This window comes from Manis javanica, chromosome 6 (assembly GCF_040802235.1).
Source record: "Manis javanica isolate MJ-LG chromosome 6, MJ_LKY, whole genome shotgun sequence".
In the NCBI taxonomy this organism is placed as follows: domain Eukaryota; kingdom Metazoa; phylum Chordata; class Mammalia; order Pholidota; family Manidae; genus Manis; species Manis javanica.
In genome coordinates, this window is record NC_133161.1 from 82,544,446 (window position 1) to 82,568,659 (window position 24,214).

General features: G+C 33.3%; 1 protein-coding gene across 2 annotated transcripts in view; it reads left to right on the forward strand.

Annotated features, from left to right (window-relative positions):
- SEMA3C (semaphorin 3C) overlaps positions 1-24,214 on the forward strand; it is a 184,804-nt gene that overhangs the window by 119,918 nt on the left and 40,672 nt on the right. For both annotated transcript variants that reach the window (XM_017667246.3, XM_037021662.2), the window contains exons 7-12: positions 2,813-2,932; positions 4,345-4,487; positions 5,768-5,882; positions 7,761-7,830; positions 10,727-10,871; positions 19,107-19,329. In XM_017667246.3, coding sequence (XP_017522735.2) covers positions 2,813-2,932; positions 4,345-4,487; positions 5,768-5,882; positions 7,761-7,830; positions 10,727-10,871; positions 19,107-19,329 — 816 coding nt within the window. The remainder of the gene's footprint in view (positions 1-2,812; positions 2,933-4,344; positions 4,488-5,767; positions 5,883-7,760; positions 7,831-10,726; positions 10,872-19,106; positions 19,330-24,214) is intronic.

A 24,214-nucleotide genomic window follows, 5' to 3' on the forward strand; every position in this document is an offset into this window, starting at 1 on the left:
CATGTGATTATTCAAATTGGGGTGAGGGGATATGAAAATATTTTATCAAGACAAAAAATTAGAAAGCTTTGAAACTCCAAGATATTCAAGTATGACTGTCTAATGCAGGATCTTTTCAGGTTAGTTTCTAAATATTATTTAGTAGAAGCAGTGTCCTGAAAAGCCTTTTGTTCATTAGGAAGGAAATTTTGTTCACCTTTAGGAAAATATATGAAATTCACCTTAACTGGTGTATATATATATAGAGAGAGTTCTCCATATTTCAAGTTAAATGCTATGAAAAAAAACTTCAAAATCTGTTAACACTAAATCTGGAATTTTATCCATCAAATATTGTTTAGAATAAAAGAGGACTAGAGCAAGGCATCATAAATTTTCTTGTTAAATTTTGATAAATCATTTAATAGTTTTTCCCATTAGAGAATTGGATTTGTTTACAAAATTAAAATGAGCTATTAACCTTCATTTTTCAGGACCTGAAATTTCCATTCTTATGCTCATATTTCTATACTACCACTTAATATTTTGATTAACATTATCATTTACAATATCAAAGAAAGTCATTAAACAATGATACTAAAAAGATCAGAAAGCTTTATAAGCTTATATTTGTCTTTTTATTTGTTCTGTTGATTATCCCTCTAAATTATCTCCAATACTGTCTCCACTATTCACAGTGGATTTGTGTAGTCACCTCACTTTGCTATATAGGGCTTTATCATTTCTGTTCAATTGAAATGCACTAAATAACACAGATTGGTAAAACATTTCTATGTTTTAAAATGGCAAGAAACACTGAGAATTAGAAAAATTCCAAATTTCACAATATAGTTGTGGCATCTAACCCTTTGTGCAAGTTTAGTGCTCTTTTGCTGTTTTTAGTCATTGTAGCACAATGAAGAAGTGAGATGATATCTCTTAAAAGAACCTATCAAAAACCCCATGAGGTTTTTCTGGTCAGTGGGAGTATAATTGGAGGACAAAATATTTTTGGATTAAAGTTAAAAGGCACAAGTTTATCTTTGCATAAGCCTAACAAAGAAATTCTGAAGAAAAAATCCTCACTCTCAAACGAAATTGTTTGAAAAGTGACATTCATTAAATATTTCTTACACATAGTAAAACAGAAACTATATTGTTCTGACTTGCTATTAAAATTACTGACAATTAAGAAAGGAAATGAAGCTAGTTTGACATGTAGGATTCTGTAATGTCTAAGACATAACTGGTAAGATGATATGCAGTAGGATCAGAGCTGGCCCTCTCTGGTGTCCTTTTTTCCTTCTTGGAAGCAGACATGATAATTGATTGCTGTGCTAATCAACCTATTGAATAGCAGGAATTTATAGCCCACTGTTTTAGGCTTAATAGGGCATAACAAAAATGTGGAATAATTAATCACAAAGTTATCTCAATTTAACAACCATGCATCTACAGAATGCTGCATATATGCTTCACAAATGTTCACAGAATTTTTTAAGAAGTTAAGTTTTCAAAATGTGTTCACGCACATTTTGTTATCTCCTATAATCTGTTCCCGTGGGCTTCAGACCCCTACTAGGAAGCAGAACCGGGCAACACAATGCTCGCCATGCCCGCTTGCTAACTGGTAGGGGTCCAGTTCATGACCTGGTGAGAGCATATTAAAAACATTCCATTCTCCATTCTATTCTGGGCCAGATGCTTTTGCTTATTACTAAACAGTGAGCTTAAAGTGCTTCAAAAATGTCCTAGTCCTGCCAAAATGACCATGATTTGAAGAAAGCCATAGGAATAATTCTAGAATTGTCAAAGAACCCAGTTGCATGGTGGTTCAGTGGGCCAGACCTGAAAAATTTTATTCTTTTTTAAAATAGATACTTAACTACTGTTTTGTATTCAAGGGCCACACATACCAGCTCCATGCTTATTCTCCTTAGCAGGATAAAAATTAATAAGAATCTTAGCAAGTAAGTTAAATGTCTAATGTTATGTATATACACATTAAGATATCTGATTTTGCATTAATAATGATAATTGAATTTTTAAATACAATTTCTTTCTTGTCTCTGCATTCTATTTTTATGGCTTAATATGTTAAACCATTTGCAGTTTATTAACATAATATTATATATGATATTAATATGTTGTGTGTTGCAGTTGAGAGAGTAGCACTTCATTTACCTTATAGAAAACTTACAGCTGTTGATCAAAACATACACTTTTCATAAGATCATTTTATCATTAATAGTATTTTAGCAATTTTATTATGGCCTACATGTCATGAGATGATAATACAACTATTATTTTCAACCTATTTAATACAATCAGAATTTTATTATGTAATGAGAACTTTTGAGATCATAACCTATTTCCCATATTTTACAGATGAGAATACTGAGATTCAAGGAGGTAAATGACTTAGACTAAATACCAGTTTGTTAATAACTTCCAAAATTAGAAACCAAGTTTTCTGACTATTACAGTACTTTTTATTTATTAAAGTAATAACTAATTCAGCCATTTTTAATCCTTTATTCATACATTATTTCTGCCATTTCTGAAATATGTTATATAAACATAGGTATTTAGTATAATTAAGTACAGGCAGGGAAATTTTTATTTCTATAATGTAAATTGTTTTGGTAACCTACAGGCAGTAATGAGAGCAGAATAAACTTTATCCAGTTTTTGATTTGGTGGACAATGGAAACCAATTAGTTATTATAAACACTGTAATATGTGTGATGATCTATTAAGCAGGTCCTCCTTATTGGAGAATAGCCTTAAGAAACAGTTGAAATGGTGTTGACATTTTCTTTCTTATTCATAGATGAGGAGCTTTTCTCTGGAATGTATATAGATTTCATGGGGACAGATGCTGCTATTTTTCGAAGTTTAACCAAAAGGAATGCAGTCAGAACTGATCAACACAATTCCAAATGGCTAAGTGGTAAGAAAACATTTTATGCATTTTTTGAGAATCATGCTTTAAACTAATTTGTTTAATTCCAAATGAAAATTAGGTTAAAATGGCTAATAAAATCAAAATACCAGGCCATAATATGAGTAAAAACAATTTTGTATGCTATGATTTTAAATATTTAGAATAAATAATTGAAATAGTCCACAGTTTATATTCTAACTCTTTATTAACCGTCATATAATTCTCATAGAATATATGAATAAATAAAAATGATGTTATATTCATCATATAGTCCCATACACAAGAATCTTCTCCAGTTGTTTATTTATATTACAGTTAAACATGCCACTTATTCATTTAGTTGCTTGTGTATTTTAATATTACCAAATTTATAAATTGACCTATGGCAGTTAGATAAAATGAATAAGGGATATTTAGGAATACCTCCTATTTTATACCTTGAATCTAAAATTATATAACTAGTAAATATTATTTTTTCATAATTTTATACATAATAGAAATCATAGGTATGATAATTTTATGATTATCATTATTCAACTGTTTCCAGTTCTTGGGGTCATATGGAATTCATACTATGGAAGGTACACATTTGATTTTAATATTCAATTCTAATCAGTTGCTCTTATTTAGAGAAGGAAGAAACCACTAGGATCTTTGTCATTTCACCCTGGGGAAAATTTCTAACTGACCCTAAATGGGGCAATTCATTTAACATTGCACACTTAAGCATGAATCACTACAGTTAAGCATTCTTATTTTGCTGATAGGCCAACACAAGAAAGCATTAATTGTCCATTTACTTTTTCAAATTATTCCTCCAGTACATCTGGAAATAGAGTAATTTAAAAGTTGTTTTGTTCCTGAAATAAGGAATTCTGTGTGTTCAAATGACTGTATTTTTTCCTTGAAAAGTTTCCCTTTCATTTCATATTCTATATTTTAAGAAAAATGTGTTTTTCAGATCTTGGACTCCCAACTTCTCATTCTGCTTCAGTGAATTTGTATTTATATGCAGTATATTGGAAACCACACTTTGAAAAACAAGTGTTTTTTTTAATTAAATACCATCAAATTCCATGGGAAATAACTGTTAGGAAAGCTTTTGAAATTTTTAAAACTCATCAGTGTGCAAAGAATTGTTGTACTTATTGCACTTCCAGAATGTATTGCAGAGAAAAATAATTTAAATTATCATATTGTAGCTATACTTTGTGGCACTTGACATTCTAAATGCCTTATGTTGAGTTAATACAATTACTGCCTTTAGACTTTTTGCCTATGAACATCAAATTGTTCTTCTGTACCAAAAATGGAGAAGACATGTGCCTATGGTCTACCTGTGTGAACTACTTGGAAGGATTTTCATCATGAGTTTAGATATAGATAGATATAGATACAGTCTTTGCATTTTTTTCCAGAACCTATATTTGTGGATGCACATGTCATCCCAGATGGCACTGATCCAAATGATGCTAAGGTGTACTTTTTCTTCAAAGAGAAACTGACTGATAATAGTAGAAGCACCAAACAGATTCATTCCATGATTGCTAGAATATGTCCTGTAAGTATTAATGTTGTTCTCATTTGAAGAACAGCTAAGAAATTCAAATGATATAACTATGCTTTCTTTTCCCAATACTTTATCTTCCTACTTTTATCTACTGTTACAAATTAATAAAATATTGAGAGGAAACGTTTTAGTACAATGTTCATTCACATTAACCATGCAAGATAAACACCCTATTTCAGCAAAAAACATAATTCAAGAAAATATTTTGGGTATGGTTTTACATGAGTAGGGAGTAGTTCTTATTAAATTTTACTTTCCCAGTTAATGCATTAATATTAAACATAAATAGCTAAATTGTATATTATAGAAAGAAACAGAATACTTCATGTGAGTAAAATACAGCAAAATCTCAGTAAAAGACAATTATTGAGGAGCTGTCTAGGACAGTGAAAATTAAGAAATGCTGTAGTAAAATATAATTTTAAGTACAATAACCAAAATGTTCTTGTGTATAAAAAGTAAGTATACTTAGCAACTCAAAAAAGCTCATGCTCTCTTCTCCCATAGGAGTTTTTTCAGGCATGTTCTGACTTATTTCTGATTAGCATCCTTTGTGCAAAAGTTTTTTTAGTATTTAAAGCATTTAGTATTTAAAATAGTTTATTTTTAAATGTTAATATTCCACTGATCATGGAGCTCATCTGCTTCTCAGTCATTTGGAACAAGGCACTAAAGCCATCGAAGGGGTGAAAGGCTTCTAGGCATACAGAAGAAAAATGTCATCAGTAGGGACGATTTGTGAATGATACAAATGCCATTTTCTCTACCCTGTCCAAAACATCTGATTAGAAGTACCAAGTGTTAAATGATAATGCAGAGAAATGAAGGAGAGAAAATAGAATGATTGGGGACCAACCCCACTCCTGACCACAGGAGACTGCAAGCTTCAGTATGTACAGTAACTTAATGAAGACAATGAGTTTTATCAAGAAGGGCAAATTAGGCTATGTATTCTCATTAACATTTTATGAATATTTCCATTACATATTGTTAAATGGATAAAGTTTTAGGTTGTATAATTTTTAAAAAATTTTAATATTTTTTGAAACATTTTAGTTGATACCATACTGTTAGAGAAAAGTGGTATAACTATTTCATAATATACTATAGACCTTAAACATTCTTCTTTAGCTATTGAGATGCAGATGTGGTTAACATTTCTATAGTTAAGGTTATAACAAATCTCCAAGTAATAAGAATACAAGTTGAATTTTTAATACATTTCAATATTTATTTAAGCAATCTGAAATGTGTTTACAAAATGGTTACAGAATGACACTGGTGGACTGCGTAGCCTTGTCAACAAGTGGACTACCTTCTTAAAAGCAAGGCTGGTATGCTCAGTAACTGACGAAGACGGCCCAGAAACACACTTTGATGAATTAGGTACAGAGATGTGAGATTGAAAAATGATTTTGGAAAGAGAGTTTGTAAAGTATATATATTTTAATAAGCTCTAAGAAGATGTGTTTTCCATGGATGTTTTCAGCATAAACAATGTGCCACTTGAAATTAATGATGTGGATACTGTTCATAAATTTCCTTAAGTACCTTTTAAATCTCTTTTGTCCCCAAGTGCACTGCTGGAACATTAAGTTCATTGAATTCACCATGATACGTGAATGAGTATGCGTGTGTGTGTGTGTGTGTGTGTGAGAGAGAGAGAGAGAGAGAAGTACTTGCAATGTACATGTAATAGTGATATGTTTTTATTTTCTAAAATGAATATGCATTTCATTGATATTTAAATTCTAATATTCTGATGTGAAATTAGTTTGTATGAGACTACAGCTATGTATTTTTACGATTACAGTAATGGACAGAATATAGAGTTTAGATAGGAAGTGTCAGACTAGAAATTAGACTTGTGCTCCAGTCTAAATTTTTCCTGATACCGAGATTAAGTATTCTCAGCATGTGTGACATGAAGACAGTAATACCTTCCAGGCCAAATAAGGACTAACAATCTGATTCTTTCATACCAAGGAATGGTTCTCTTTTTAATCAGAATAACTTGGTATACATCATAGTGTTATGTTTACTAAGTGCCATTTAGAAAAAATGACTTTTATTTTGTTTTAATCCATTACAATGTAAAATGCTTTTGAGCTTTTTGAGGCAGGTGATGAGATAAGCAACGAAAATGTTATGACAATATGAAAAAACTTACTGATTCTAACAGTTATGAAAACTGAAATGGTCTCCTCTAAAGCTGCTATGTTCATCACAGAAACAAAAATCCCTGTGTCAGCTTCCTAGAAAAAAGTTCTAAGTATGATTTTGTGTTATAACCTAGTCACTCATTGTTTCTTCCCAAATTCTTTGCAAATATGTTTATGATTCAGTGTCATGGGTTGTTTCCATCTTTCTTGTTTTTTAGGCAGAGCTAGACAGTGTCAGCCTTTGTTCACATATGGAAAGTCTACTGGTTATTAATTTATTGCTCAAGAGGTTCTAAATTCATTGTAAATTTGAAGTAAATACATCTTTCTTTGTATTCTTAACAAGAATCTTGTTTGCAAAAATGTCATTAAATCCAGACCTTTCTTGTAATCAAGACAGTTGGTCAACTGGGGTTGCCTATGAAAAATCTACTATAGGTTCTCTTATGTATTACTATACCTTACTATCCATATCTTTGTCTTTGTCCTAATAAATATCTTGTTAAAAGAATTTTATATTGAATAGAAATATCACTAGCAATTTTGGTCATAAGCCAAAAAACATCTTATATAAAGAAAAAAGTCACTGTGAAAAAGTTTTCTTCCATGTTCCAACTTATAATCCTAGGTCAAAAAGAAATTGACATTTCTAATCCTTTTTAATTAAAAGAAAAGCAATATATTACCATTCAATGATATTTGGAAAATGCAGGGAAAAAAAGGAGAAATGGAAATTTAGATAGCTCTGCTAACTCAGAAACGTAACCTTATTGTGTTCTGGTGTATAGTTGTAAGGTTTACATGGTTCTAGCCCATGTTGTATACCATTGTGCCTTTTCCACTTAATATTACTTCACTGGCATGGTTTTCATATGGTTACAGTTTTTACAAATCTCTTTAGTGTTTGTTTAACATCTTTTTAAATTTAGTTTACCATGTGTGTATCATTTAGTTCACTTAGTTGTTTACAAAATGTAATAATGCTGTAGGAATGTCTTTCTGAATAATAATTTTTACAGTTGAAATTATTTTCTTAGGATAAATTTTTAAAAATACAGTTAACATCTAGCAACTTTAAAAGAATGCTATTTCCTTTTTATAGAGGATGTATATCTGTTGGAAACTGATAATCCAAGGACAACACTAGTGTATGGCATTTTTACAACATCAAGGTAATTATTAAACAATTACACTTTATGGGTCAATAAACTTTATTGAGTAAAATAGCAATTATCACAAAAGCATTCTCTTAACTTTTAATTTTACATAGCATTTAGGTTGTTACCTTTTCTCTTTATTACTTTTGCCTGATTACCAAAATACACTTAAGCTGAACTAATACTTTCAAAATATTTTTGAATAGAGTATTTACAATAATTATTTGCTATTTTCTCAAAGAAAGGAAAATATGAATTACAGTGCAGGAATAAAGTAAATATAAGATGTTTTAATTAAATAATTTGAAGATTTATAATTCAAATAAAGCTTTTGTCATTTCTATTAAGTTTTACTTCTGAAGCAGTCTGAAGTGATGACTACTTAGAAACTAACAAAACATGAAACCAGTTTTCATGTTTCATATGAGTGCTTAATATATTGAAAATATGTTAAATGTTTTCTAATCTACCTAGGATACTCAATCCTAATTATCATACATTTTGAGATAATTCACCATATTCTTACCTTTTCCTACACATGTTCCTTTATATTCATTTACGCTAAAAATGTACTCAGAATTCAACACAACACTCCAGCTGTGATGTGGCTAATACAGAATCTAATGGGTCCTTTTCGTTAGACAGTCAACTACAAAATGAAAATCTGAAGAATTTAGCATTCTTTTCTAATGTAGAAAAGAATGAGCCATTCAAGGTAAAACTGTAATGAGCCATTTAAGGTAAAAGAAACTTGCAGAGATATTGATTGTAAATCATATTTACATTTGCCCTGTAAGATTCCTAAAAAGATGTCCTTCTGGATGAGCTTAACTCCTGTTCGAACATAGAAAGTTGTATTGGTTTAACTCACAAAGAAATGAACGAAGAAAAAGAGAACCAAATTTTTAATATAAAAATGCTTGTTTCAAAAAAAAATTTTCCACAGTTTCTGTTTTTCCCAACACCAATAGTTTTTAATATTGAAAAATTCAAAGTAGTCTTTTCTGACTGTTAATGCTAATGATGAATAGTATATCTTGTTTTTTTTTCTATTGAAATCTGAGTTTTCCATTAGCTATCTAATATAAGAGAAATATGCGAGTCAGAGAAATATTGGTTTCAGCCAGTCTGCCTTAGTGACAACACAAATAATTTCAGTAAGGATCCAAACAAATTTGTGAGACTTTTTTTTGACTAAAAGTATTTTAATGAACTTCTTTGGACCATATATTTTTTTCTGCGACTGTTTTTTTCTGTCATTTTTTTATTGTGACTACTAGGGAAAGTACATAAATGCAAAACCATTTAGATTTCTCCATCTACTATTTAGGACAACATGTGAGAACATTCTCACATTAAAATAATCTTACAACAAACAGATATGATATTCTCACTAATGAGATTTATTTCTGTTAGTTAAACTATGATAGGTTGTATTGATAGTTATTTAGAATTCAAATTTATGTTTTTAATAAATAAATTCTTTTTTCTTTATAGCATACTACATATCATTTCTCCACCTCCTTTTCTAAACATTTTTTTAAATTTTTTATATTGAGGTACATATAATAAAATCCACAAATCTTAGTGTACTGCTTGGTGAAGTTTAACATTTATGCACTCATGCAACCATCAGCCAGATCAAGATATCAAACATGCCCACTAATTTTTTTCCTTTCACCTATTGCACCCCTCCCCTCACCCACCTCCCCTGTGGGAAACACCAGTCTGTTCTTATGTTTAGAGTCTATTTCAATTTTGTTTGGTCATTTGTTTTGTTTTTTAGGATCCACATATAAGTTAAATCATATGGTATTGCCTTTCTCTGACCTATTTCACTTAGCATAATACCCTCTAGGTCTGTACTCTTTGCTGCAAATGGCACAACTTCATTCTTTTCTATGGCTGAGTAATATTCTATTGTATAAGGATATCAGCTATACCACATCTAGTATATCCATTCATTGATTGATAGACACTTAGGTTGTTTCCATATCTCAGCTATTGTAAATAATGCTACAATAAACATAGGGGTGCATATATCTTTTCAAATTGTTGATTTTCTTTGAGTAAATACCCAGAAGTAGAATTAGTGAGTCATACAATATGTCTATCATTAGTTTTCTAAGGAAATTCCATATTGTTTTCCATAGTAGTGGCTGCACCATTTTAAAATTCCCACCCGCAGTATGTGAGTGTTCCCTTTTCTCCACATCTTCACCAACACTTGTTATTGTTGTCTTTTTGATACTAGCCATTCTGACTGCTTGAGGTGATATCTCATTGTGGTTTTGATTTGCATATCCCTGATGATTAGTAATGCTGAGCATCTTTTCCTGTGTTGGTTGGCCATCTGTAGGTCTTCTTTGGAAAAATGTCTATTCAGTTTCTCTGCCCATTTTTTGATCAGGTTATTTGTTTTTTTAGTGTTGAGTTGTATGAATTCTTTATATATCTTGGATATTAGCTCCTTGTCAGATTCATCATTTGCAAATATATTTTCCTATACAGTAGGTTACCTTTTTGTTTTGTTGATGGTTTTCTTTGCTGCACAGAAGCTTTTTAGTTTGATGAATCCCACTTGTTTATTTTTGCTTTTGTTTCCTCATCAGTTCATTTTTGTTAGTTGGACTTATTTGACTTATCCTATATTTTGGAAACATTCATAACTTTCCTGTAACATTATTATCTACTACCTCCATGGATTAGTTAAATGTTTCAATGCTTTATGTATCAATGGCTTATTTTCAAACAGTAGACATGTTTTTGCTTTACCATGTGTACCATAACATTCAACTTTTTCATGATGAATCATATCAACTTTTTATCACAAAAATTTGCCATCTATTTTTTTAATTGAATTTAAATTTAAAAAATAAGAAAATGGATCTCTTTCTGTTTCTTTTTTTAGTTCAGTTTTTAAAGGATCAGCAGTATGTGTGTATCATTTGTCTGATATACAGACTGTATTTAATGGACCTTTTGCCCACAAAGAAGGGCCCAATCATCAGCTGATATCCTATCAGGGTAGAATTCCATACCCTCGCCCAGGAACTGTAAGTATCCAGAAAAGTTTCTTATTTTGCTTTTTTAAAAAATTCAACTTAACAAGAAATAAATACCATGTTGGTGCTTTTTAAATACAACCATAGATGTACTGTTTTACTCACTATAATTTTCAGGTCATGGGCTCCCAGATTTGGATTTTTTTAAAAAAGGTATATATGTGATAACTCTCTGCAATTTTTCCTAAGTGCTATTCTAATAAGATCGCATTTAGGTTTCAGAACAACTGGGTGTGTTAGACAGGGCAGAGATATTTTCCTGATTTTATTATCATAAGAACCATAGCTTGAAAAGTGTTAACATTTCAGTAGCTTAAGAATTTGAATGGTAATTGCTTTTCACAGCCCTTTCTTATATTAAGGAATCTCATGACCATGTGAGAATTAATTTAGAGATAAATTGTGTAGAGGTATTTCAATTTTAAAATATATTTAATTAAAAGTTATATGTTGTAAATTTCTCAAAGGAAGAAAATGGTATGTGTGAGCAAATAATTACAATGAAAGTGATGTTATAATTCAGCTTATAAACTGAGGCATACAGATATATTCATGTCTTGCAATACTAGTATTATTAAAGGGTACGTGGAAAATGCACTTTTGCAGCTGAACCTATAGACAATGCACTGCCAGATTGTAATTGAATTCTTTGTAGGACTACAACGATCACAGCCCTACTATTTGTTTTTCATTTGGCCCATTGGTAATGCTGCATTGCATTCTAGACTATTGGTTATAGTTTCTGTCTTTGCAAAATCTCATGCAGTACACTGAATTGGGAGGAAATTTATGCAATTTACTATAGAGAGACATAATTTTCTTTCATCTTTATATTTTATAGAATAGGGTTATAATTATAAAATGTGGTAGCTGTAACTAGAGAAGAATAATTTTATGGAAAAAAATAAAAAGATTGTTGTTGATGTAATATTTTTTCAACAAAATGTTTCTTTTTCCTTTTTCTTTGAATATGAAATTCCCTTCGCCAATATGCTTTATTCACCCCACATAATTTTTACATTTGTTGATTCACTTTATTTTTGCATTATTAGAATTTATATATTATTAACTTATTTATTTTCTCACCATCTTAAATTATACCACTGTCAATTTTTTTAAAAAAATAGGAAAAATAGTTTGCTAAGCCTATAAAGAACCTATTTAACTATTCAAAATTTAAAAGGGTTCAAGTTTGGTTCCCTGGCTAGGAAACTCAAAGATTAATCATTGATACCTATTTTATTAAAATAATTAACTCTTAATTGAGTTGACTTTGGAAAGATTATAAGCATTGCTACTTGTCCATGAAGAAATTAAATTTTTAAAATCCATACTTCATCATGGCTGACTGGGAGGTGGGAAAAACATTTCATTATTTTGTATAACACAAGGAAAAGAAGTCAACAGATTATCTCTCTTAAGATACCTCACATTAGGGTATGGTAGATAAGATGCAAGGATTACCTTAGAGTATGGAAATGAAGGGAGAAGCCGAGGAACTTTCAAATTCCAACACAACACAAGGCCCTCATTATTTTATTCCACTCTATTTCGTGCATGTCTAGGTGACTCACTGGTAACATATTCAAAAATAAATCATATTTTTGAGAATTACTTGCTGTTCGAAGTTGACAAAGTCATTGCTTCATCTTAATACAGAAAATTAAGAGGTAGTTCTGATTGTATATGCTCTTATTGGTTATTATTTTGAACAACATATATACTGGTTTCAGAACTCAACAAAATTTAATTTTCCCCCAAGTAAAACCTTAGGAGAAACCCCTTAGATAAACAAATAAAAGAGATCAGATGCCATGCTAATTGAATCAAGATTTGAGGCCTGGGAGCCTCAGTGGGTGTGTCCTGGGGCCAGCCTGCACCTGACTTGGAGAGCAGATTGTATACACCTCCCCTCAAGTGGAGACGTGACAGTGGGACTGAAATCAGCATGGCGGGAGTATTTACACCTTGTGCATCGGCAAACATTACAAATCGGGGATTTTTTTTTTTCCTGAAGAAAAGCCACGCCTGGTCCTAACCCTCATCAGGCTCTTTACCCGAACAACAGCTCACAAGGACTCTGAGAATCACAGGGAGAAAACCACTAATGTTAAATAGTTATTATTCTGCATAAAATGTAGGAATAGATAAACCTTTTTTATTAAAACAAAATTAGCCAATGCTAAATTAGAAAATTCTGCTAACAGTCCCACTTTTCACTATTTCTGAGCTCCTAAGAATAAGCATTTTGGTCCTTTTCTAAAGCAGTGTGGTAAAAGCCAAGGCTTAGTAACACACATCTGGAGCAGACTCTGTGAAAAAAAGGGAGTAGTCAGAACTTGAGACATATTCCTATAATGTGGTTTCTCACATCTGGTGCTGAGATCAGAGCAGCTCCTTTAAATAAAAAAAAAAAACTGTCAGCTGAGTGATGCTTAGGAAATAAGAGGCAGGGTGGAGGAATGACCTCTGGAACTCCTCCTGGAAAAGCATACCTCCCTGAAGACTTGGTCCCTCCACCCTTCACTGAGCTACATACCATGAAGTCAGCCCTCTGACTCAGAATGGCCAGTGTCTGTCTCCTCCCTGGGCTTCAGGGTGTAACATCCCACTTACGTAGCCAGAAGACCTGCCGCCAAGTGACCCAAAGCATTCTCTCTTCTCTAGTGTTAAGAATGCTGCCTCTAACATCCTCCCAGTGAAGGATCAACTGTGATCACTGTACTTTATTTCCCTCCAAGATAGTCTAGTTGCTGGGTCAACTTCATAAATATATGACTGGATTCTTAAAGAAATGAGGGGGCATAGAAATCTTATACCCTCATCCTAATGTTTCCTGTGGGTGCCTCTTTTCAAGCACCCACAAGATGTGTTAGCAAACTGCCCCGCCAGCAAGCCTAAGTCAGTAGGAAAAAGCCTGCCAATTGTGTCATAATGTTTTTCCATAAGTAATTCAAGTTTGTGGAAGAAATAAGACACCTTTGGTATGTTGGAAAGGGCAGCCAAAGACTGCAGATTTTGTCTGTGGCTGAGCTAACATATTACATTATTCTGTTGCAACGTGTATAAAACTTCTGTAGAAGATTGTGTTTGCTTACACTATCCTGTTAAAGCAGAACCTAATAAAACTCTTCACTTTTAACATCTGTTTATAAGGGGAACACAACCATCTGCTTTGATTATGATGCTTTGAACAGGCCTGCTACCTAGTACAGTAAAAGAACACAGAAAATTCATGATTCACTTAGTGGTAGCAAGAAAAGGAGAAATTTATTGCTGGCCACTTTTGTTGATTGCATGCATCTTTTGGTGGTTCAACTAGGAAAGGTTACAATTAAACACAAAAGGCATATAGACATGAAAAGTTAATTACATATTGTTTGACATCATTATTCCAGACATGTGAATAAAATAGACAATAAATACTATCAAAGTCTAGAGGAGAGAGAAATAGTCATGGGACAGTCTTGACTGGGGAAGGCATATGAAAATGTAAGTCTGAGCTGGCCTTGAAGGGTGGTTGGATGTGGGTAATTTGGATAGGAAGGAAGGGTGTTTCAGGCAAAGGTGGTAGCATACATAACAAGGCAAAGCTAGAAATTAAGAAGTGAGTCCTTGAAGCTCTACTTGGGCTAGCAGGACTAGAGCAGAGGGCTCTGGTAAGTAGTGGAGGATGAATGTAAGGAAGATGAGGGCTGGCCAGTGCATATATATGTCTTCAACTATGTAATTATTTGGACTTTAAAGAATGGACCTGAATTACCAAGGGTTTAAACATAGATCGCTTTTCTCTCAAGACCCAAGATTCAAATGCTAATGCTAGAAACTAGCCCAGATTCTGTAATGCCATTTATTTATGTCCATTTATTCATCCATATACCACTCATCTTTTGAGTGTTAAGCTGCCCTTCAGCATGCCAGTCCTTCTCTCACTAGTTTTGCATTTCTTTTCTATTGTTGTTAGCCTCGACTTCTACCTCTCTCCTCCAGTTTGCTCTCTTTGATCCAGCAGTGCCCCAGCAATTGTATGTGTTCCCTAAATACTCCAAATTTTGTTTTTTTCATCTCTAAACCTGTTCACTAATCCTGGCAGCCTAAGTTCTCTACTATTCTAAAATCACTTAAGAATATCAATTCAAATATATGCAATTGATTATAAACCAAGCTCTGTTGTTTATCTTATATTCTCAAATTATTATTACATGTCTTAATTGTTATTTTGCTTTGAATATGTCCATCTTCCTTATGAGAATTCTTGTGTCTAAAGGACAATGGTAGCTTCTTATTCTTCTGTCTCCTCCTGGGCACATCAAAATACTTTATCAATTAAAAGCTTTCCAAAGAATGGACATATGAATTAATATATGAATATATTACTCCTGAAAATTAGTGTAATGGATGTGAAGATTGGAAAAATATTTATGAGCATTCAAAGACAGAAAATATTCTGGAATATATGAGAATAGAAAGGAAATTAAGTGAGGGCAACAATTGCTAATACTTCTGGAATATGGCATTCTTATTGCTCCTAGTGTTTCACCTAACAGTTTATTGATCAAAACACTTAAAATGTCTTTACTCAGAAAAGGAGTGCTTATCACTGCTTGATAAACAGACAGCTAGAACTGGGAAATCAAACAAGGAGAGGTTTAACCAAAATTATATAATGACTATTTGTAAAACAATTATCCTCCTGGAGAATGAGACATCAGCCTGATAAGTGTTCAAAGGCTTTGTTTTATGTTAGCACATGAATGTTACACTATCATGAGGTTTCAGTACATATGCTTTTGTGTATCAGAGGTGAAGTATAATCACCTCTTATTTATACTTGGCATTATTACAATAGGCAAACTCACAAGCCCAGATAGAGTGTCGGCAAAGAGAAATCAATTTCTGTTCTTGCCACCATCATTGTCACTTACTCAGTGTCTTATCTGCAAAATTTATGCCATGAATCAATAGAAAATTAATTATTGTCAAAGATTTCTTTTGTAATTTGACAATAAACTCATACTAGGAGATACTAGTTTGTAAGCAAGGAGTTCATAGTGAACATAAAGCAAAAGTCCCAAATTGGAAGCATTTGAATGAATATAAAATAAGTGATTTGACTTGTGTGGGTTACATATTTAATAACTACAGTTTTGAGCAACTGAAGCATAATTTTTATCTGAATTTCAATAACCATTATGTAAAACCCAGAAACTAGGCAATAATTTAATAAGTTTATCACACATGAAAATAATTGCTAACTGGAAATTATATAAATTGCCTAGTTTATATGCTAACTTTGGATCCTTCTGGAATTTACAAGTGAGTGCTCGCAAATATTTAAGGAGACATCTCAGCTTAGCAAACCATAATTAGTGGTATTTTGTGAAGGGCTGCAACTATTTAAATTACCCATGTATTTGTTCTTTCCATGTTTTCATTCAGTGAGTGATATATTCCCCTTTTTCCACTTTTGTGAGGAATGAGGATAGAAAACACCTATAATTCTACACTTCTCAGAAGTATGGAACACATCCATCAGTTTACAACACCCTCAAATGAAACTCTGGGTCCTCATTTGGTCTTTTTCATGGGCAATTTATAAGCATGTATATTCAGATATAATGCTTTTTCCTCAAAAATGTGTATGAGCTCCAGATGAAAGTCTAGTTAATGGAATAATGAATGAGAGACTTAGTTTTATTACTTGTCTCATTATCTCTTCTTAGTGAAGTCATTTAATTGCTCCTTGTGCCTTTCTACAAAAAGAAAACTACTTTTACTGGTCCTGTAAAAAATTCTAGTAATGTTAACTAGCCAAAGTTAGTCTAAATATTGCATTCAAGATGATACAGTCTAAATGAGTGAGACCACATTAGTAATTTGCTGAGATTTATTTGCAAACGTGGCTCTGCCTCAGAGTACTGGCCCACAGGCACTAATAATGGACAGTGGCTGCTGCAAGGATTTAACGCAGAGGTTGCTGTGTTTTGTTTGGTCTCTGAAGTTCTTTTTCTTTTCTTACATTGAGTCAGCATTAAAATTTTGCAGATTTCACTTAAAATTCCACATTTCTATCTTCTGTGGACATCTAGTCACACTAGTCTTGTATTCCTGGATAGGAGCAATTATCTAGATGTAATTGTTTATTGCCCAATTTTGAATAATATGTAACTTGGCAGTTTGTATTTCTCCGTTACATCCTGCTATTTACCACAGATGTTGTTCCCATTGCTATTGACCAAGAAGCTTGATTATTGCTTTCCTTTTACCTCGTACCTCTCTAAAGAGAATATATGAAAACTGGAACAGGAGTGCTTTTGTTTCATGAAAAATATGACAAAGAATTTTTGTTTCCAAGTAGAGATATTAGAGTGAGACAGATAATGTTTGTGTTAAAAGATTATACCCAACAGACTTAATACTTAAGTCTATTAGTGAGTGAGTTTGAGTTCCAAGCTTGAGTAGCTCCCAGGCTACCCTTGTGTTTGGCCTTAGGTGCCCTGTAAATGGAATCTTTCCTCAGAAGCTCTTGTCATGCTCCCTTTCCAGAACTGCTGAAGCTGTCTGGCAGTCCTTTTCCAAATCTCCTTTTTTGCTTTGTTGGCCCCTTTGAACTTAATGCTCTGAATTTTTCCTGTCCTAGCCAGAATTGAGACCCCTCTTTTAGCCCTTGTACCAAAATTGAATGCCAGATACAATAGAGTAATTCACTTATTAAACTACTTTTTGTTCATATCTATTTGACAGCTTTGTTGAAGTTCTGAGGGTTTAACAATAAACAAAATACACCCAGTTAAAGTCAATATACAGTTTACATTCTAAAGAAAAAAACATACAATAAAGATACAAGCAACTAGTATATAATACACAGTTAGATAAATAAGTGTGTGAAGAAAAATAAAGTAGGCTAAGAAGACAGAGAGTAGAGATGGAGATAGAGAACTATTTTTCTGTGTGTCATTGCCTTTAAGGAAGTAACTTTTGAACTAAGAACTTAATGAGCTAACACAGGAAACCATGGAGTTATCTGGAGAGGGGTACTCCAGATGCAGAACATCAAGTGCCAAGTTATTGGGGTAGTGGTGGGGGATCATGCTTGAGGCTCTGAAAGAGCAAGAACTACCATGGGAATCGTAGACACAGGCGGCCATCCATGCAGGGCCTGACCGACTGTGCTAAGCTGTTGGGATTTTATTCTACATGTAATGGAAATCACTGAAATCTTTTCTAGAGGGAAATTATCAGGTCTCATTTCCCCAACTTCAGAAATCCCTCTTTTGGGATGGGAGATCAGATGGAATAAACCTCTTGCACATTGGAGTTCTGATTGAATTTGATAATGATAATCTAACTTATTTTAGCCAGTAGCAGCATTAGATTATATCCACAAGGTTTTCTTTTCTAGCAACACTGTACCTGGCATAGAGTAAGTAAGGATAAAGAAGTAGTAGATGGGAAGGTGAAAAGCTCTGTCTTATACAAAATGGAATCAGCTCCTCTCTGAAAACAAATAAGGGAGGATAAGCGGACTTAACCTCACTTACATGATCATTTTATACACCTGTATATTCATGTTCTACAGGTAAGACCATATAGAGTCATGCTGTTTTCTCTTCATGGGTAGCAAATATAGACACTCCCTGGCTTGCGATGGTCAACTTATGATTTTTCAACTACACAGTGGCATGAAAGTGATACACATTCAGTGGAAACCATACTTTGAATTGGGATCCTCTCCTGGGCCGGTGACATGTGGGACAACCCTCTCTCATGACACTGGGTGAGGCAGTGAGCTGCAGCTCCCAAACGGCCACATCATCACAAGAGTAAACAAGCATTACTCTTACAGCCAATCTGTACCCATACAACCGTTCTGTTTTTCCCTTTCACTACTGTGTTCAATAAATCACATGAGATACTCAACAAAACAGGCTTTGTATTAGATGATTTTGCTTAGGGGAGGCCAATGTAAGTGTTCTGAGCATGTTTAAGATAGGTGAGTCCAAGCTGTGATATTTTCTAGGTTAGGTGTATTAAATGCATTTTTGGCATATAATATATTCAATTTGCTATGGTTTCTCAGGGCATAATCCCATCATAAGTGGAGGAAGATCTGTATGGTTAAAACAACTTGAGCTTCTAAGTATTTTGTAAAGTAGAGGCCTGTTTATTATTACTAAAACAAAGTAACTATCTTATTAACTGCTTCTATTTAAAACATTTTTGTAGTGCCCAGGAGGAGCATTTACACCCAATATGAGAACCACTAAGGAGTTCCCGGATGATGTTGTCACTTTTATTCGGAACCATCCTCTCATGTACAATTCCATCTACCCAGTCCACAGAAGGCCTTTGATTGTTCGTATCGGCACCGACTACAAGTACACAAAGATAGCTGTGGATCGAGTGAATGCTGCTGATGGTAGATACCATGTCCTGTTCCTTGGAACAGGTAAGAGTATGAGCTTGAACTATACTTTAAGGTGCAGTAAAAGAGTACAATAAAGGCCATGAGATTGGAGCCACAAAAGACTCCAATGTTTACTTCTGTCTGACCCTCAGTGAGGTATTTAATGTCTGTATGCCTCAGTTTTTACATCTGTAAAATGAAATTAATAAAATAACTTACTTTATAGGGTCAATGTAAGGAACAAATGGGTTAATATATAAAAGCACCTAGGACTGTTCTTGGCAAATATTATAGTGAAATATAATAATAATGAGTTGAATGAAGGGGTGGGAAGACATTTTAAGCATGATTAAGTGTTTCACACAACTGAAGCAAATTCTGCAACTTTTTCGTAAATACATGGAACTACTTTCCAATGATAATGATAATGATATATATGTTCTAGGTAACATTTAAAAGTGAATTTAATAACTCAAATACAGATTTTTTGAAAGTACTAATGGTACCATTTTAATACATCCAAAATTCTAGTTTGTCAATTTATTTAATAGCAAGTTGAGTGAAAATACTCTTTTTTTATAGACCTACATGTATGTGGAATGGCTAACCTTATAGCAGTGCTTCTCAAAATTGTAGTCTCAGGACCAGTAAAATTAATATCACCAAGAACTTACTGGAAAGGCAAATGCTTGGGCTTGACCCAGGAACTCTAGAGATGAGACCCATCGATCTGTGTTTTAACAAGCCTTCCTGATAATTCTGACACACACTAAAGTTTGAGAACCACTGTTCAAAAGAAATTCTAGTCCGCCAGCCCAGCAGAATTAATAACATCTTTCAAACATTCCTGACTAACTTGGAGGCACTGATGAAATCTCTACTGGTAATATCAGAACTACTCCATGAAATTAGGTAGTTTCTCTACTTGTTTAAGAAATATATATAAAATGTGTCTATAAACCTCACTATAAGCTATGCAGCAGTGGAATATGTGTTCTGAGTTAAAGAATTAATTGCAGTCAGACTTCAATCAGTTTAAGATGTGGTTGTTTTTTCTTGGCTAAATAAAGTTTTCAAAGTGTGCTTTTCCTCTAAAGTTCTTATCTTACCCTTGTCTATTCTTATACTTAAAATCACAGACCCGAGTCTTTTACTCTCATATAATTTCAGCTTGTACTGATCTGAGGTTGAGAATCTTCTGACATGTATTATTTGGCATTCTTTCCCACACTTGGACATACCTGCTTTCACTGATTCTCTCTTTGCTTGCCCCATAACTGAGGAATAATCCATTCTTCTTAGACTAACCATTCCCCACTCTGCTCTCAATTTTGTCCCATCCTGCCATCTCCAGGACCTTTCTTTACCAGTTATATTTTTATTCACTTTATTCTTCCATTTCATCTTCTACTGAATCCTTGTCTTAGAAATCTTATTACAGGACATGAAAGTAGACCTATACCTTCACCCCACTGCCACCTCTGCTACACTGCTGGTTTTGCTAAGTCTTCAATCTTCTCGTGATAAGAAAATTCAATGGCCTTTAACCATTGAGATACCTCCATCTCCTCTTTGCTTCACTCAGCATTGTGGAATCTCTCTTTACCAGTTGCTTCAATCAGGAGGCACAAAAGGCCCTCTTACCCTAGCAGATCCCTTTTAATTTCACTCATCAGCCTGGCTTCCTCCTGCCAGTGAGTATATGGTATTCCCTGAGGTTCTGTCCGTGGTCCTTTTCTTTTTACATATTCTTTGGCCATTCATTGGTTTTAATGATCTATTCTGTGAAAAAAAAAATCCCAAATGTGTATTTCTAGTCATTGCCATTTCCTGAGCCCAATATTTACATTTACAACTTTCTGTTAGATAACACAAATTGTATGGCCCATTAATATTTCAAACATCATGCTTCAAACTCAGTTTATCCACTTGTAAGGCTCTCTGACGAATACAGAATTCAGTCTTCCATATTTGTATTCATACTGCACTTTCAAGGTTCTATTTCTCCTTGATACATAATTACTGTGTAGATTTATCATTGTACCTAGTAAGCTCAAAAAATATTTGTCAAAATGAATTGAAAATAAGAGCTACACCCTTTGCTATTCATGTAATAAAGTGAATTCATAACTGATTGCAAAAGCTAATCTTCATTTGTATATAAGCTATGTTCCTCAAGGATGTAACCTCCATATGACTACAAAAGTTGCATTTAGGGTTGGCTCAGGTCATCGACATGAAGCCTGCATTTGAAAAAGAATTATTTTTCCTGAATTGAAGTGGTAATTTTAGTGTTATACTTCTCCCTAATAACTCTTATTTCTCAGAAAAAAAAGTGAGTAATTTCTCTTTTTCCTGTAGAAATCTGTCTTATAAGTGGACCCTGATGTGAAAATTGGGTTGTTTTTTCATGAAGATCTACATTAAACATGTAGATTTCATGGATGAAATTCTTAAGTCTTTATAAACTGTGCAGTAATGGTTATTCAGATAGACATTAGTAGGAAACATACTTTTGTACAAATTCTTTGGCTTTCCTTACCACGTAAGTGTCTGGCACCTTTACATATTTTTATATTGGTATTTAAACATTTGTGTCCTGTTGAAAAACAGTATTTAGGCATATGTTTTTAATTGTACTGGGAAGCTTCCTTAATGATTGCTTACAAAGCCACATGAGTTTCTTAAAGACTCAACTCTAATAGGAAAGTGCATGGTATGACAGTACCTCTGCCAACAGCATCTTTCTGAATAGATGTAACTTACTGAACCATTGAACCTTATCCTCATGGGTGTATCAGACTGCACTATATTTTTAAAACAGATTTCAATTTACCTGAAACTCTAACAACCAGTATATTAGTATAAAATACTCGTTGCCCAAGTCATTCTTGGATTGCTGGTGAAATTTCATCAAAAGAGGGTTCTTGATGCTTGTTTGTCACTAAAGTTAATAAAATAGCCTGTTCAGAAATGAAACATTGAAGAATCACAGGTCACTGTGGTTTCTTTGTGTATCTAAATGTCTGGATATAGTATGTTTTGGGTGTTATGAAATCCACACATACCAGAGAGCCTTTCAGCTGTTATAGATAAATAACAATGGTCCAGTTATTGCCACACTGAGGCAAACTTCTCTCATGGACTTCCCTGTACTGTCATGGAAAATTCAGGGGAATTCAATGAAGATATTAGTTGTCAAAGCAGTTGCTGTAGGAAAAACTTATGTGACAGTTAACCAGAATGCAGATGGGATATTGTGTGACTATATTCACTTAGAATATTATGAATGATTTTGTACCTGGCTGAATCTCCATGGCAGTTGTGTGGGCTTGGTGCCTGGCATTTGTTCCCATTAGCCCGTTACTGCATTCTATGCTGGCTGAGTTTGAAAGGCTGGTAATCTGGCCTTCCAGCTCTTTATATTTTCTGTGCTGCTAAATGCCAAGATAAATAGATAACAGAAAGAAAGAAAGCTTTGTCCTCTCATCATTCATTTCATACAGGTTGTATTATCAATATCTAGCCTAGGGATCAGCAACCCACACTCTGAAACAAATGGAGCCACTGCATGTTTGGTTCATAAGCTAAGGATGGTGCTTAACATTTTTTAATGATTGAAAAAAATAAGAATATTTCATGAGCTGTGAAATATATAACATTTTTAGATTTTGGAGTCCATAAAGTTTTATTTGAATACAGCCATATTCATTCCTTTGCATTTTGCCCATAGCTGCCTTTGTGCTGCAGCACCAGAGCTGAGTAGATACCACAGAGACTGCTTAACCCACAAAGCCTAAAATTTGTATTATTTGGCCTTTTACAGAAAACGTTTGCTTACCCTGTTTTGTTTGATAATTGGATCATTTTAGGAAAATGAAGGCTTCTTAAAGAAGCTATTTTCTAATATGTAATTATAATACAGGAATTCATGATGTTGCCAAAAATATTTCTCCTTTTATCTTGAGTAAAAAATATCTTGTTCTATTAAAACTTAAACTAGAAACTAAATTTAATTATTTTCCAATTCATTCCTACTAATACCCCCTCTAAAAAGAACAGGTTGAAAAGAAATGTATTTTAAAAGCAATGCTTGGTTTTATTAGGTAGTATTTGTTGGTGTTTCACAGCATTTTTGTTTTGTTTAAGTCTTAGTATTAGCTCTGTGGGTTAAGTTTATGTTCCTTACTCCCCCTTCTTTTTTTTTTCTTTTTTTCTTAATCTTTAGGAAAGGCTGTAACACAGCAGGCAAGGGCTCTCACAGGATTAACATTTCTATTTTAACTTTGCCACCTACTGCTTACATCTAGGCCATTTGTTCAAAGTCAGCTGTACTGCACAGTGAAAAGATTTTTGCCTGTTTTCCTTTTGCCTCCAGAGTTATGAAAATATTTAAGTGTCTGGGTCAGGTTCAGACATATTTTGTGAAATTTATATTATTAGCATTATATATGAATCAGAATGACATGTGGTCTCTGATGAAAGAACAAGAGTATTCTTGTGAATGGATATCAGAGGTTTAGGATGATTTGAGACCATTATGGTTTTTAATGTAAGGTCGATATATGTGGTGTTCTGCCAAAATTCTTACATAGTATGTACTGTTTCATGCTTCTTATTAGCTTCTGTTGAACTGGATGAGTACTAAGTCAGAATGTTGGCTCCTTAATAACGCCTTTGAAAGTGTGGAGTTTTGAAGTGTACACCACATATGTAACTAAAGTTTTAATAATGTTTGCCTTGCAGCATTACAGGGTAACTGCCTTCATAGTAACTAACCAGTTTTGGCAGTTGCATCTCTTGGAGTGGCACCCTTAATGAACTGCAGAGCCAGGCATTCTGCTTTTGAAAGAATTTCCCAAAATACTCCATGTAAACTTTGATAGCTGGAGCAGTGCATTTGAGTTCAGAAAAACTACTGTCAGTT